This window comes from Megalobrama amblycephala, linkage group LG13 (assembly GCF_018812025.1).
Source record: "Megalobrama amblycephala isolate DHTTF-2021 linkage group LG13, ASM1881202v1, whole genome shotgun sequence".
Classification (NCBI taxonomy): domain Eukaryota; kingdom Metazoa; phylum Chordata; class Actinopteri; order Cypriniformes; family Xenocyprididae; genus Megalobrama; species Megalobrama amblycephala.
In genome coordinates, this window is record NC_063056.1 from 39,813,151 (window position 1) to 39,830,012 (window position 16,862).

At 38.5% G+C, this 16,862-nt stretch overlaps 2 protein-coding genes and 1 long non-coding RNA gene across 6 annotated transcripts in view; 1 reads left to right on the forward strand and 2 right to left on the reverse strand.

Moving 5' to 3' along the window:
- Positions 1-6,809, reverse strand: part of fbxo43 (F-box protein 43) — a 32,989-nt gene extending 26,180 nt beyond the window's left edge. The window contains exons 1-5 of one of the 4 annotated variants that reach the window (XM_048153303.1): positions 6,214-6,262; positions 2,860-4,015; positions 2,681-2,783; positions 1,903-2,073; positions 1,419-1,692 (exon numbers count right to left, since the gene is read on the reverse strand). In XM_048153303.1, coding sequence (XP_048009260.1) covers positions 1,444-1,692; positions 1,903-2,073; positions 2,681-2,783; positions 2,860-4,015; positions 6,214-6,247 — 1,713 coding nt within the window. In that variant the 5' untranslated portion in view covers positions 6,248-6,262 and the 3' untranslated portion in view covers positions 1,419-1,443. Of the gene's footprint in view, positions 1-1,233; positions 1,693-1,902; positions 2,074-2,680; positions 2,784-2,859; positions 4,016-6,102; positions 6,263-6,667 lie in introns of those variants that run through there. The other 3 variants (XM_048153304.1, XM_048153302.1, XM_048153306.1) reach the window with 3 other exon arrangements.
- A 3,266-nt stretch (positions 6,810-10,075) lies between these two features.
- LOC125243375 lies at positions 10,076-12,174 on the reverse strand. Its single transcript, XR_007179038.1, has 3 exons — positions 12,098-12,174; positions 11,861-11,998; positions 10,076-10,192 (listed from the first exon to the last, which is right to left on the reverse strand). It is a non-coding gene; the product is annotated as an uncharacterized LOC125243375 (long non-coding RNA).
- Positions 12,175-14,372: 2,198 nt separating this feature from the next.
- Positions 14,373-15,174, forward strand: LOC125280826 (galactose-specific lectin nattectin-like). Its single transcript, XM_048211568.1, has 3 exons — positions 14,373-14,468; positions 14,547-14,681; positions 15,034-15,174. The coding sequence occupies exons 1-3, from the start codon at positions 14,373-14,375 to the stop codon at positions 15,172-15,174; spliced, it is 372 nt and encodes a 123-aa protein (XP_048067525.1).
- Positions 15,175-16,862: the final 1,688 nt, after the last annotated feature.

The window sequence follows — 16,862 nt, forward strand, 5'->3', positions numbered from 1 at the left end:
CGAAACACAATAAATCATTTAATAAGAAGAGTCACATTGACCTATTAAGATTTTGTGAATATATTTTTTGCTATTTTTAAAAAATGTTTTCACAGGTAAACCAATAACAATTACAATTTTAACAATATTTCAAGTGTGATTTATGAGATTTGTTGTATTTTGAATTCAAGCTTTCTTTGTAAAAGTCATAAAGTTTATCAAACTGATTTCAAAGTGAAGGATTCATTAGTTTGAATAAACACTGAACTAAACACTATAATAACATCTTAGTTGATAATTCAATATACTTTATTTTTAACAAAACATCCCATGTTTCGGTTGTGACAGTAATGTGTTGGTAGTGACCACATCACATGACAGGATTTAACTCACATACTAAAACATATTAAAATACTAATGATTCACATAACTTTACTAAAATTGTGTTTATTTTCCCCAAATAAATGATTATGTGTTTAATTTTATCACTACCAAAACAGTTATGGCACTACCGAAACAATGATGTCACTACAAAACAGTCACGACTGAAACGTGGAGAAGTTTCGGTAGTGACAATTTTTCGATATTTTGAGCTCAAAGATGATAATCAGCACATGGTTATCTAGCGCAGTTCTGAACTGTTTTACACACATAAAAACTAAATTTTATGGAAAAACATCCAACAAAGTTTGCTTAATTGCAGAAAAAGGTGTTTGTTAGTGACGTTCCTTAAAGCTCCACACAGATATTCAGACTTCTGAACACATTTAACTCAGAATGATGATCTGCTGTGAAAGAGAGGCTGTGAGAGGAGGAACACAGGAATATTTCCTGATCAGAAATGTAGAAGTGTGTTAAAATCAGTCTCAGACAATGACTCAAACACACTGTTTCGGTAGTGATGTGAACATGAGGGACACATTTTTTTTTACAAAGTTTCATGATTTAAAAATATAAATATTTTAACTTTGCTTTTAGACTCCTCCCAATTGAAAGTACCCAATAAATGATGATTTTATATATGTATTAATCTTACTAATATTTTAAACATTATTGTGGGATTTAATTGAAGGATCTTAGTTAACATCTAAAATTTGAATACTTTAATGCTTTTAAATGTGTTTTCTGGTTGTGGGACAGCAGTTTACACCCGTTCTGCAGAATGACCCAAACTTCAGACAGATCTCACACTCTTCTCTAAAGTGTTCTGTTCATTCCTCATAAGATGACAGCGTTCGGTTAAAACATGAAGCATTTTTAGGTAAAAAAAAAATGGGCTTTATTTAAAACAATGTATAAAAACAAGCATGTAAAGAGCAATATGTACATACATGCAGATACACAGGACCGAAACGACCGCTGTACATAAGTGCAAAACTCATGAGAAGTTCATAATTAAAAACAAACGCACACATACAGGAGTGCAAGACACACACACACACACACACACACACACACACACTCTCAGAGACGCCTCACGTTGCGTTTGCTCTGTGCGCTGCCCGGCAGCACGTCTCTCTTGCTCCTGCGTTTGGCAGACAGGTGCGCGCAGTCTTTGGATCCGTGGAAGCCGCACAAACACGAGGTGCAGAAGCGGAAGCGGCAGTCGCTCCAGCTGCACAGACCTTCGCCCCGCAGCGAGTGACAGCGCGCCGGATGCTGACAGCGCGGACACGGCTTCAAGTATTCATCGCTGAACAGGGTTTCAGCCACCTGAGGGTCCAGACAGAGAGACGTTAGTACCAGCTGACAGGGAACGTTCTCTTAAAGTTATGAACAAACGTTCTTCCAGTACGTTATTACGCAGCCAAAAGATGACAGAATAACTTTTTAAACCTCTAGATGGTTGAGTACGTAATTTGGGACACAACAAAAGGTGAAGAAGTCTTTATGTGATCAGGACAGGTGAGTTCTCATGCGCACCTGCAGGAACTGCATGCGTTTGGAGCTGCAGTGGCGGCCGGAGCCGTGGGTCGGAGTGCAGGGCGGGTGTGTGTGGGGTGTTCTGGCCTGAGCCTGTACGCTGCCCAGAGCGGATCTACACGCCAGCGCCGCCCTTGTGTCCGCATCTGGAACATGGGCCGGTTTACCACCCTACAGACAGAGACACCGTCAGAGAAAAGCCCAGCATACGACGACACTTCTTCACTGCATACTGTGCTTGGAAATGATTTCCAAGATGATAACTGGAAGCCACTCGCATTCAACATGAGGTCATGTGACAATGCAGCATTGTACTGTTTGAAACATTTAACATGGCTGGAGTTTACCTAGTTCACCTCAGAACTAAAATTTCCTTCCTTTCCTTCCTTCCCTTCCAACATGATTACGTCATGAGTGGAGCATCACAGAGCAGTGCAAGACGAGCATTTGTGGTTAAAAAGTATAAAAAAAGTTAATTTTTTTTTTAGAAAATGTCCGATGGTTTCTCTAGATGAGACTCTTATTCCTCGTCTGGGATCATGTAGAGCTCTTTGAAGCTGCACTGAAACTGTAATTTGGACCTTCAACCCATTGAACCCCAGTGAAGTCCACTATATGGAGAAAAATCCTGGAATGTTTTCCTCAAAAACCTTCATTTCTTTTCAACTGAAGAAAGAAAGACATGAACATCTTGGATGACATGGAGGAGAGTAAATTATCAGGACATTTTAATTCTGAGGTGAACTAATCCTCATAATAATTTAAATGCTCACATCACCTCCAGTGCGATCTTGAGCTCTCTGATGTGGCTTCTTCTCCTTTGAGTGGCTTTCTTGTCTTCTGTGATAACGTCGTTCCAGTCATCAGACACCTGGCCAAACCTGCCACCAACCGCACGCTTTATTATTATTGAGCTTCAAACATCAAAACAATGACGAATATCTGACCATAACTGACCTGTAGATGTCAGCTGCAGACAGAAGACTCAAGATAACAGCTAGCACGTGTCTCAGGTTCCTCATCCTCAGTTCTGAGATCACGTCCACCTTGTCCAGACCCATTTTGCGGCCGATAAGTCCTGACAGAGGCAGTCTGGTTCTGATGGGTCCGTCACGCAGCAGCTCCTCCAGACTGGTCTGCTGCTGCAGGTCACGAGTGCCGCGGCGGCTGATGGCGTGTACGGCCTGCAGCGCTGGCGTCAGAGACAGATCCTGCATCTTCAGCGTGGCGGCGCTCAGCGGGGTCCCGTCTAAAAACACCTCGTCTTTGTGCGGTTCGCCGCTCGTCCGCAGCTCTCTGGGCCCGTCCTCTGACTGCGAGCCTCCCTCTCGGAGCGTGGACAGTCTCCGCTGTCTCTCTAGCCGCGAGCGTCTCTTGTCTCGGCCGCACGAGCCCGTCGGCAGCACCAGCTCCTGGAAAGACCCGTCATGATCCACGGAGGAGTCGTGTGATTTATCCAGACCGAGAGAGCTGAAGCCGCTGTCCTCCAGTGCGGGCGTGAGCGACGGCGTGTCCAGGATGAGCTTTCCCGCTCTCACGGGCGACTGGAAGTTCAAGTCATTAGTTTGCGGTGAGCTAGGAAGACCAGCTATGATGCTTTCGTCGAGATCGGGTTCAGCGAGGGCGTCAGCGGGGCTCACATGGACGCCATTCCTGCCCGTCTCCAGAGTTGACGTAATGGCTTGGGCGAACAGAAGACGGCGCTTCCGACAGGAGAAAACAAAGTCGTCTGCGTTTAAAGTGCTGTAAGACAAAGGCCCGGTCGGGCTGATGTCCGGAGAGTCGAAGCTCTCGTGGGTCAGGTGATCTTTAGCGATTTCACCAGGTGTCCCCTCAGATGAGGAGCGGGACACGAGCAGACGCCTGCGGAGCGGAGCGTCCTTTCTGATCAACTTTGGGGTCTCGCACCAGGCTGACGGTTCCCTCTTTGGCTCTTTAATCGAGTCCTTGGACCAGCTCTGGTCTTTTCTGTGTAGAAGAACGGTGGCCTTGGTGCCGTTTGGATGCCGGTCTTTCCTGGGCGTATAGACCCGGTCCATGCGGCCGCTGACGTTTACCTGTGCGCCCTCCATTATCTTCAGCCGGCCTTCAACACTCGGTGGACCCACGAGTACTGTCAGTCAACAAGACGGTGAATTAAAGGTTAATTTGAGCATGTCATACATTATTTTACAGATATTTATAATTATTAGGGCTGGGTAAAAAAAAAAAAAATATTGATTTCTCGATTTTAATCGATTCTCATTTTTACAAACTGATATCGATTCTTAAATCGATTAGTCTAGTCTGTTTTCAGTTGATGAATGAGCAGAATATGTAGCTCCTCCCATCCAATAAATCACAATAATCTTTGTTACTTTTGATATGAAGCAAAGTCTCAGATTTCAAATGACGTCCATCTTATTATGAGACTCAAAAAATAAATACCGTTTTGGCGCTGTTTAATGTGGCGTGACAGATCGCTTTAGCGCCTCAGTTAAAGAGAAGCATGTGATCATCCTCTCCTCCGCTTTAATACCAGTTACAGCGAAATAAACATGAACATCTGAAGGTATGTTAAAATATACAGTACAACTTACTGAAATCCGTATCATGTCTCGTGTAATCGCTCAATCAGTGTTTCAACCTCGGAAAGACTCAATAAAACAGCTTGTGAACAATGTCACGTGACGTCACATTTACCTCAGAAAAACATATTCATTGACCATAAACTCATTAGTCAGCTAGAAAAGTGCTCTAGAAAGCATTCTGATAAATATAGCTATGCACCGTTACATATTCATTATAATCTTTTATGTTCTTCAATATTTAATGCATGTTTGAATAAATCAGTTATGACAGCACGATTTAATGTTTACATTTCAAAAAAACGAATTGGAGTAGAAATATGATTATGTAATTCTAAACTTTATTTATATTAAATCATGATTGAGTGTAATTTAAGTGTTTGTATATAAATAAGTTAACTTAACCTTCAGTATTATTATAGTAGTACCAGCTGACTCTCATGTGTAGTTTACAGCATTAGTTGAGAGATTTTTTTCCTCTAGAAAATTTGCCATGTGCTGAAACTGAAATACTACATCCAAAATAATCGATATCAAATCAAAAGCATGTGAATCGAATCGTGAAAATTGTGTCAATACCCAGCCCTAATAATTATAAAACATTTTTATAAAGATAAGGATTGTTGCAACATACTATGTTCTGTATAAGTAATTTAATATTAATTTTACACAATAATAACAATGTGGTATAGGATATAATATTACCAATATAAATTGAATAAATTGTCATGTTAAGCACACACAAACATCATTAACTTTAAACTTGTAATTGGAAACTATATTGGAAGCAAAAAAATATAATATAATACCTAATATAATATAAACTAAGTTAGCAGGCTAATCGGGTAGATGCATACTATGCTAGTACATAAGCAAACTTTATAAAAATAAATAAATAAAAAAAAACAGTAAGAACGAGAAATGCTTGATTTCACAACCTATAGCTTCAGTTATATATTAGTATATGAACCATGACATTAATGTTCATTATAACACCTTTTAAACTATATAAATCATGACGTGATTTTGCAGGAATTATAATCAGGCGCTAAAAATACTACCCATTAAAAGTCTGTTGCTGGGGTCCTAAAGGTGGGGGGGGACACGATTCTCACCACAGTTTTCAGAATATACATCACAATAAAGAATACCAGCCAAACTTAATTTTTATTACGACTTTAAGGTGTCTTCAAGTTTAAGTTTTTGCTGGATCCAGTTTTAGTGTTAAACAATTAATTCAAAACTTGAACATTTTAAAGAGAATTTAAATGGAAGCTTGTTTCTGCCAGAACAGAGAGAGAGAGAGAGAGAGAGAGAGAGAGAGAGAGAGAGAGAGAGAGAGAGAGAGAGAGAGATAAGAGGGGAAAAGGTCAGAATTGCTCAATTTAAACTAGCAATTGCGAGATAAAGTCGCGATTACCTTTTTATATTTCTATTATGTGGCGGACAGGCTTTCATATAACGTTACATTAGGAAGAATATTATCAGTCAGAAATTAGTTCATCAAAGTAATGTCCATATGACAGTGATATACAGCTATAAAATAATTATCGTCGTGTATTCAGACGAACGTTATGCAGCTTGAGCTAATAATGATTACAATGTGAGGATAATAAACATTGTTTGAAGATACCAGTGTGGAAAGTTTCTGTCAGAAAAGCCTGGAGAAATTCAGCGTTCAGGTTTAAACATCTTCTGCCGTTCAGACTGTGTGTAATTAGACCGTTTCGTTAATTGGCTTTACACTCGGTTCTGGAGGAGTCGGTTACGGTTGTCATGGCGACGCGCTGAGCGGTTTCCCTCCTGCAGATTCAAACTTTGCGCCGCTTGAAGTGCGCGTGCACGATAGCGCTCGTGCTCGCACCTTGCAGCCAAACAGCCAAACACACACACACACACACACACACACACACTACTTTAAAGCATTTATAAGAAGCACAATTCGTTTTAAACAGTTTTTGTGAAGGAACACGAGATTTAAGCATCACAGCTGACTGAAAGATGCCAGAATAAAAAAACAAACAAACTACTACTACACATACACACATATACACACACACACACACACAGTCTCGTCAGCTGCAGCTCATCACGCGCGCGTTCAACACACACACACACACACACGAAGAGCTGTGACACATTAATACTTTTTAGAAAGACGAACTTAATTCATGATAATGACAGACTGTGTTACTCACGCGTGTTTGATCAGTTTCCGCTCAGAGAGAGAGAGGCGGTGAGCAGCAGGTCAATGAGGCTCCACCTTTCAAATTTCGAGCCCATTTCACTGATTGGTCGCGGATTTAAAGAGACTCATTTATGTCACTGAATCATTTTTCCAACTATTAAACATACAAAATATTTAATACAAAATTATTAGATATATTAATGAGATATCATGGATTTCGGAAATGTTACAAATAAACATGACATCAGCACTCGTTTTCATTTTTTTTTCTTTTTCTTTTTTTACAAAATAAAATTTTAATTATATAATTTTAACCACTGGCATTTTGAATAAAGAAACTTCCATAAATAATTAGAAAAAGTTACTATGTGGCCAAATTAAATACACTTTTTCTGTGAATGTAACTGAAAATTCATATCTTCGTTAGTTTTGTCATTGTGAATGGCATAAAGCACAAATATCGCAAAAATAACATATTTCTGTAAGACATCCCACCCAGTCTCACAATATTAAAGTACAGCTGTAAGATTATATTCAACAGTGTCTGTCGTGAAGCGATTGGTCTATCGGGAATCACGTGACGCGGAGGCAGCCCTATGAGGTACACGTTTCTTGTCATTAATTTGTTTTATTAAGATTTATCTGTTATCTTCATGAATGTCTGAATATATTTATGAATATAAAGAGATAGAAAGTAGAAAGTTAATAGAAAGTTTAAAAGAACAGCATTTATCTGAAATAGAAAGGTTTTTAACATTTACACTAGTGTTCAGAATGTTTTATTTTTTGGACATAAATTAATATTTTTATTCAGCAAGGATATATTAAATTGATCAAAAGTGACAGTAAAGACATTTATAATGTTACAAAAGATTTTTACTTCAGATAAATGCTTTTCTTTCTATTCATCAAAGAATCCTGAATAAAATGTTTTTACACTTTTGAGTTTAACTTACACTGAAAAGTCAAAAATTATTAAATGCCCACGAGAAGGATGCAATACTAATGCAATTTTAAGGCATGACCATTGGACAGTGAAATGCTCATTAGGTCAGACAAAAACAGGTGAAGAAAAGACACAGGATCTGAGACTTAGGTAAAGAATCCAGAAAATTGACCCACACTTCATAAGAATCACAAGCTGAAGTGTTGTGACATACATGAAGACTGGTTTATGCTTTATAGACAGACAGATTGAGAAAGACTCTTGAAGGACCGGCACCACATCCTCTTGTCCCACCGTTTGAAGAATTTAGGCATTTGATAGGCACCATGTGGAGCGGAGTAGTTACTACACATAACCAGCAAAGTTTTATAAAATAAGCATGCAGCTACAAAAATGTAATAATTTATTGATAACAAAATCATTCCTTCAAGCAATGTAGTTCTTCAGCAATGTTTAGCAGAACGATTCGGCCACAGCTCAGTATAGCTCAGTAATACTGCTGTTATGAGGTATTACGATATTTAAAATAGTGTTAAAAAATATTTGTGTAAAATTTTTACTCTTTTTACAGATTACTGTTGTAGCAAATTTGCTCAAAATAGAAATATGAATAATTAATCATAACTCATTATAATTAATTATAAATATTTGAATCAGTTAATCGAATTAACTTGATGTAGCTGAATTAATATTACAATCAATTAATCTGTTCGGCCAGCGAACACTCAGTATTGATCGTCTATCAACTCTTCAGAAAGGATATTTTCCGTGGCCACAGAAAAATAACGCTTTCTCAGCATGTAACTGTGATCATAATCGTTATCTTAAGCAGATCAGAATCAACTCGCAAGAATGTGCACAAAAGTTTTAACTAAATCACAAACACATAGCTAAACACACACAGACATTGAACCGTAGCATAACAGGGGAGTGGAGCTATGAAAAAGAGTCATTTAACCAACTGGAAGAACCATCGGTTTCTCACTATAAAGCACCTTTGTTAACAAAGGGGTTAACAAACTTACTGCTAAATCGCTGTTTAGTGTTCAAATGTATGATATTTGGAAATCCCTTAGCTGTTGAGGAGCGTCCGGATCTGCAGTCTCAGGAGAAATTCTTGATGGTTCGGTCCGATGGTGCTGAAGTTGTAATCAATATCTTCTGCGATGAATGAAGAAATGAGGATGAACTTGCGTTGTTAAATCTGTGGTCGAGGAGGTTGCGAGCGGCTCGAGGTGAAGGAGGCCTGCCAGCGCTGTATGACAGATGTTTTTCCTTTTTTATTCAAAATATTCACAAACTTGTTGGCTGACATCAACTATCTGATATTCGATTCTCAAATACATGTAAATGATGTTGAAACAACTTTGTTGTTGAAACAATTTTATAACGATCATCTTGGTTGATCTATAATGCGTGATGGGCGCCGCCATGTTTACGTCAAAGTTCAGAGTCAGATCTGTCGGATTTACAACACGTGAAATCATCCACTTCTCCCGAAATACATGAAAGTAAGTGGCCAGTAAAGTGGAAGAAGAATAAACTTTATAGTTACTTACACAATGTGTATCTGATATGAATAAAACACCTTGTCGATTTATATTTGAATGGATTGCTATTGCCAGCCAGATACTTAATAATAATACTTGATAATAGATACTTGATTTTTTTTTTTTTTTTTTATGTACACCAAATACAAATTTATATTATTTTGCCTTGCATGCATTTAAAATCATTCCAAAGAGTAAAGTAAAGAGTGAACATAATGGTTTGGTATACATGAATCAATGAAACTGCAGGTTTCTACAGTAGACAATTTCAGCAAATTTGCTACACTCTGTCAGAGCTCGCTCCACAACAGCAGTTTCCAGAAGTGTTTTGAAAGACTCATAATCTACCATATGGACTTCAGGAAATGTTATGGTATAGTGCAAGCGCTGACAGTTGGGTAACACAGTGTGGTTTGGCATATGCTAAAGACAGCAGTGGTCAAATTTAATAACTCAATTTCTCCCTTTCTGATCCAAGCAGATGCCATTCACTGCATTATCTTCAGGACAGACAAGGTTTCTCCTGCTGCCCCATCTTCTGGTTGTGTGTCTTCAGAAGAAATAAAGAGATAAATTAGAATTAATGTTTTAGTTTATTTATACCCTTTTAAAATGGGAACTGCAGCAGCATATTTACACCTGGATATCAAATAACAGCTTATACTATTTTTTACTCCATACCTTCAAGCTCAAGTATCTCAAGCTCAAAATCTTTCTTGATTTTTGACTCTTTCACTTGTTTAATCGAACCATTTGGGCTCATCTCTGAGGCCAGGTGGGATAAAATGTAATGGGAGTCAACCTAAACACCAAAAAGAAAAGCATAAAAATAGATTTTAATATTTGTAATTTGTGCCATACTAAAAAGAAACAAAAAACCTACAAAATAAATAAATGCTCAAAACAGTGTTTCTGCATACACTGTCACGACGAAGAGATTGTGACACTCCTGCATGACTTTGGTAAGATCGTATCAAGGCCGTCGCGCAGCTGTTGCAGCATTGAGAAGAGTTTTGTTGAAATATGTCAAGCAAGAGCTCTGGCAAAACAAAGATAAAGACAATAAAAAGCTTCATATTTAAAAGCAGGGCATTCAAAATCCCAAAGCGGATAATACTAGTTTTTTGTATAATTGAAAGTAATCGTATGTCGGCGGGACGGGAGGATGAAGGCCGAGGAGGGAGACAGTCGGTTCAGCCCCATTCACCAATCACAGCGGATTATCAGTGAATCCCAGCTGTCCTGATGAAAGTTTGTAAAACTATCCGGTGTAAAATGATCACTGCAGAGGCGGGTGTTGGTGGCTCTTCACAAAATGTATCTACCTCTTCTCCATAATCATCGTTTTTAGGAAATTTAAATAAGGAGACCGAGCTGTTGTGTAATGTAATTATGGCTATTTTGCAAGTTCTTTACCAACCTACACTTCACCCAAAAGGCCTGTAGGTGGCACAACGACTTAATTTAACCAACTATGATAACTTCGTTAGATGGTAAATCAATACAAAACATGGTTTTGGTGAGCGCTTTGTAATATGTATTCACATTAGATTTTAAAGCAACACAATTCGTTTGCAATAAGCAAACCAGATTCAAATTGCCCAGCAAATTTGTAAAGCAAAGAACAATCATTTCTAGCTGATCAACATTATGAAAACTGGTGAAACCTTTAGGAACTTCAAAAGATAAAACAGCGAAACTCCTAATATTACTTCCAATATTTCCAAATTATGTTCATTTTCATAGAGCGGGCCAATATCGTGACGATTATTTAAAATCAATCGAGAGAAGCAGATATCGTTATGGTGATAAAATACGATTAATCGTGCAGCCCTGATTTAATTTAATTTGACTTGACATTTGATATTCAACAGTATTCTTGACATTTATTCAACAGTGCTTTTGATCTGCCTGCATTGACACTATTCTTTAAAAGGAAAATTATATACCAATTATCAATGTAAAGCTGCTTTGACACAATCTGCATTGTAGAAAGCGCTATATAAATAAGGGTGACTTGACTTGACGACTATTTTATCGCAACCAGGAAATATGCATTTGAGTGACGAAGGCATAGCTATAATGTAGGCTGTATAACTAACGGTAATGACAGTAAGGGATTGTGTTGTGTTAGTGTCATGCAGCACGTCCTGATATTGCTGAGTTAGATGCGCTCTGGGTCAACATATTTTGTTGATCCTGGAACAACATTCTAGTCTGAAAATTTAGTCTTAACCCTATTCCTACCCCTAAACCTAACCCTACCCATAAGTTATCCCAAAAATCAGAGGGAAATGTTAGATGAATAACACTGATGTAGAAGCACAAATTCATGATTTTAAACCTAAACTTGACATAATCTGTAAACGTGTCCCTCAAATCTGATTGGTTGATTTGAATGTTGTTCCAGTATCAACAAAAATGTTGACCCAGGAACATGTTGAACTCAGCAATATCAGGTTATGCTTAGTGTCATCAAGCCACCGTTTTAGCCCCGCCCAAAAAATCCTGAACACAGAATTGATGAAAAACTGTTTAACGCTCCACAATTCAGTACTACTGGTTCACAGTCTTTGTAATGTGTTTCAGCAATACATGTCTAACATTTATAATGTGTTTAGAAACAATTCTCAGAATTGACTTTTCAGGCACTTTAAGTATTCTGTGTAACACCTGAACTGGCCCTTTTAAATGTGCTTTCTCCTACCCAGCCATTTCCTGTTCCACGGGAGGACTTCCTGACTGCTGGATCTGGCTCTGAGTCTGATCCCGCCTCAAATCTCCTTCAGGGATTACTCCAGACACCAGGGACATAAAGTGCTTCAGTTACAGCATGTTGATCATACTGCGGAAAAAAGGTTTAGATGCAAAATACTACTATAATAATAGTGAACAAATCATAAATTGTCATCTGATTAATTAGTAGAAATATCTAATAACTTACCTGTGGTTGTGATCTGCCTTGTTGGGTTCGATTCTGCCATTAAAGAAAAAGAAAAACTAAAAGTCAAATGTAAAACATTTACAATCACTATACATTAACACCCCACATGGTTTGTATTTTTGGTTTTAAGAGTGTTAATGTCAATTTGCACACTCTCACACACACACACACACACACACACACACATCTCAGTGGCCTGCAGTAGTTTTCTGAAATGAGAGGCAAAGTCCTCATAGTTTTTTTATTTTTGTTTTATAAATTAATAATAATAATAATCAATATAAATTCATGTCCCTGTTACACTCAATGTTGTCACATACACTTAATGGTTTCGGCGGGAGAAAGCTGGATAAAAACTATTCATGACAATACATTTCATCTCAGACAATCACGCTTCCGGAATAATAGTCTAAAGCAAAGCCATTAAAAAAAGGAAATAAAATAAAATAAAAAATAAAAAAAATTACAGGATTTACGATATTGATGACCGTTAAAACGCGTCATCACAGTATGTGAAAAGGGTCGAAGTAGGCTGCGTCCTCCGGAGGTCGCACTTGTAGGCCACATACGTCATCGAGGATGTCTTATTTAAGAAAAGTAACCATAATAATTCATCGTGACGTGTAAAATACTGTAATTTCTTTTTTACTTTGCACTCTTACGGATAACGTACTTTTCTGAAATGAATGTCCGCCTCGATGACGTATGCGGCCGACAAATGGGACCTCCGGAGGACGCGGCCTTCGAAACGAGACTTCTGATTGCCTAAACCTGACTTCACTGGAACTCTATAATCTATCAAACTGCTGTTAAATTATACTGTTAAAAGATGTTAAATCAGTTACCCGGTAAACGTCCTGTTGCTCACTCTTCTGTCAAACTAGCGGCGGGAAAACCAAAGTCCCTTTCAAGACAAGTCATATCACTCGGCGGCCATCTTAGAAACGCCTCTCAGGCTTGCAGCTCCTATATTTGAATGGGGAAACATCAAATTCTCTAAAGCTGTGAGCCAAGCTTTCGATTAAATTTCATATTTGAAATCACCATTGAAATCGCGATGACTTTACCAATCAGCGATTGGTTCTTATTTAGAAGGCGGGACTTTTTCCGCCGCACCTTTTCCCATTCAAAACAATACGAGTGACGCGTCTTTGGGAAAACGTAGTGGGCGTGGTCAACCTGTCGCTTAAATCGAGAGTGACCAATAGAAAAAGGCTTTTCATCCTGGTGGATAGAGACCGCCCACTGAGATTCAGCTTCACTCGCAAGCTAAAGATTTAGAGCAACATTTGTGGTTTTGTGATGAAAAGTGTTTGAAGTGTACAAAGAAAAATACAGATTTTGAAAGATTTACACACACTGCAAAGACTTTTTTGATCAATTTCTTTATTTTTGAGCCGCCTTAAGACTTTTTTGCAATCTTTTATCTTTTTTAATTACAAAATAATTAGTTTTACTCTCAAACACAGCTATTATTGATTGAATAAAAAGACACAAAAAACTCCATAATAAAGTAGATCCACACTGGCTGAAACACCAAAAACATGTTAATTGCATTTCACTGCAAATCATTTAACCTACTTTTTGGACTGATTGTGCCATCACTCTTGTCCTTTGATCTTTTTGACCTTGAGAGATAGCTATCTTTTGCCACTACATGACACAGAACTTTCTCTGGAAATACTGCAACACGACGATCAACTGATAAATGATTCAGCTTGGCTAGAATCTAGATATTCATCTTCATTTTCCCTATAAAAGACCCAAATCAGACTGTTAACAGCAAACGCTCAGGTAGTGTCATATTGACCAGAACATTTTAAATAGCATAAAACAACTTATTCAATAATACAGGACTAAATAATACGCTATATTTCTGTTTGGACATTTATATGTTTTGTCTGCAGTGCTTGATTTGAGTAAGAATGGCAGTCTGGACTGTTTACCTGTCGATCTGTCTTCTCTTTCCTCTGGCTGCTTCAGGTAATTTCAGTTTGGCTGCTAGTTTGTGTTTGGATCTAAACTTTTAATCCGATTATTCATCTAAATGAGATTTCAGGTGTAAAATGTATATACACGTTTTTTTTTTGTTTTTTTTTTTTAAAGAGAATCCCAACAAGTGCTGCAAAGGTAAGATCTTGGTGCTTCTCTTGTCAATGTTATATTTGTTATTTGTAGTTAAAGACGAGTGAGTGAGACAGAATGTGTGTTGATCATATGTGTCCAGAATAAATCATTTAATTAAATTTAATTTAATAGTAATAAAAATAAACAAATGATCCATACAGAGACCTGTGACAGTGGCTGGGCTGCATACAGATGCAGATGCTTCAAATTTTTCAACACTCCCCAAACCTGGATTCAAGCAGAGGTACGAGACGGCAGCTCTATAAGGATTCCTTTATCTGAAAGAGTTTCAGTTTGCTAACTGTCGGTCTTCTGTCCGCAGAAAACGTGTTTGGCCTATAATGGGAACCTGGCGTCTGTCCACACCCATTTGGAGTACACTTTCATACAGAACCTGATCCGAAATACAAATCATGCTTTAACGGAGGCCTGGATTGGGGGATCCGATGCGGTTTTGGTATATTTTAATTTTTTATATGTTGTTCATCATGTTATCAAAAAGCCTTCATTTTAATTTGTCACTTGTCACAGATGGACATTAACAAGTTTATAGTATTTTGCACATATTCTTACAATGGCCATGTTTTTTCTCTTGTATACTGTACTTGTTTTTGGGTTTAGAAAAGCAGGTTGTTTGTAGACACATGTGTCATGTTGTATTGGTCAATATCTATAGATAAACAAACATATTTTAGATGCAAAACATAAATGCATTTGTGATCCAAGTGGTTAGTGAGGCTCAGCGCACATTTTAGATTTATTAGCAAATATGAAATATTATAATGCTGTGATCTCTGGTGTTCTGGCAGGAGGGAACGTGGCTCTGGAGTGACGGGAGCAGAATGAACCTCGAACTTTGGGCTCCTGGACAACCGGATTATTATAACAGTCCTCACGAGGACTGCCTTGGGATGAACTTTGGAAGTAAGGGCCGTATTTTAATAATCTAAGCTCATGGTATAAAGCTCACGGCGCAAGTGCACTTAGGGCAAGTGCACAAATCTACTTTTGCTAGTTTAACGACAGGAAAAATGGTCGGCGTACCCGCCGCATGGTCTGACAGAGCGAGGAAACAGATCTGCTTGTTGCATGAGGTTAAAACGCGAGCAGACCATCTACAGCAGGGGTTCCCAAACTTTTCAGCCCACGACCCCAAAAATAACGATGCCAGTGACTCGCGACCCCCACTATCCTCGGAGGTGGTTTAAGTATACAAACGTTGTGCGCAATGGCGCACACGCACTAACGCCTGTTTCACACATACTCTGTTTGCAGTGCGCATTTTTGTTCTGCCATATTAACGGATTTTTACACTGCACGCGGATGACAGTGCGTTCCAGGAGCGGTGCGTCTGTAGCAGTGCAGCGATCATTTACGCGCCGAGTCTACTTTTGCTGTGCTGCACAGCGCTGAATTAAAACGACAGCGCACTGTTCGCATTAAAATAAACATGTATTGACGCGAAAAACTAGTAATTTCACCATAGATGCATATAATTTAAAGTCTCTGTTACACAGTCAACATATGGCTTTTTTTTTTGCCTCGGATAAAGCAAGAAAATGGCACCTTACCAGGCATTTAGGTGAACAAGGAGACATAAACGATAGCACTCGTCTCTTCGTAAAGGTGAAAAAAGTTCTTTATGACTTGAGGGATTTCTTGTAAAAAGATGAGTCGCCTGTTTTTGTCTATTTTAAATTTTAATTTAAAATATTTTTGATTTTAACATAAAGCTTACGTTTAAATGTTTTGCCACTTCCGTGAGGAACATAATATATCAATCTAAAGTATTACTTCATATTAAATGTAGTGCGTTTAAACGTGACATCTATGAAATATAGTGTAGGCTATAGCCTATACAAAGAGAATCGCAATGCTGACAAGCCATATTCAGTAACAACTTTTGGATTTGAAATAAAAATAAGTAAATGTTGTGTTTGTGATATACAGCCATGGATCATTGGCGCACTGCAAACGCATCATATGTGAAAACACAATAGCGTGTGCTGCATATGAACTGCCAAGGCATGACGGTGGTGCTTCTCCGCTCTCCTCCGCTGGTCTCCCGTTGTCTTTGGTCAATATTAACCAACATTTAATTTCGACAAAAATAATATCCAAAGCTTAAAGCCTAAAGAATTACCTACGTGCACATGTCTGAATGTTTAACATGGTGCTGTAAAATGACCTGCTGCAACTGATGCTGTTGTTAATATGTCGTTAATCTGTCGTAATCAAACAAAAGAGATAACAGCGCGCACTCCGATGTCACTGGCCAAAATCTGGTTTCACCGTTTACACGACAACGCTGTGACCTAAGTTTCTAAAGATCTTCACCCTGGCCGGAGTTTTCAAAAAAGTTCGGTTTCAGTTCCCGGATACTGTGTTTGTGTGTAGATGAACCGTCAAACAGCATAGAAAAATTTGCGGTTTTGAAAATACCCGTGTTCTTGTGGACCGGGACAACGTGGCGCAGGACGTGAAAAGGATAACTGCGTCGGGCTGAAACTAGGAAAAAAAAAACACTTGGCATTACGCCAGGTATAAGGCCCAGTGTTCCCATTCGATACTTCACTCGTACTGCGTATGGGGAAAGGTCTCCCTTTTTCCCCGCTGCTGAAGCCTTTTTCAATAACGC

Coding starts and splice junctions, on each gene's coding strand:
- LOC125280826 (XM_048211568.1), top strand. CDS start 14,373: ATGATCCATACAGAGACCTGTGACAGTGGCTGGGCTGCATACAGATGC. Junction 14,469..14,546: donor AAACCTGGATTCAAGCAGAG/GTACGAGACGGC, acceptor TTCTGTCCGCAG/AAAACGTGTTTGGCCTATAA. Junction 14,682..15,033: donor GGGGATCCGATGCGGTTTTG/GTATATTTTAAT, acceptor GTGTTCTGGCAG/GAGGGAACGTGGCTCTGGAG.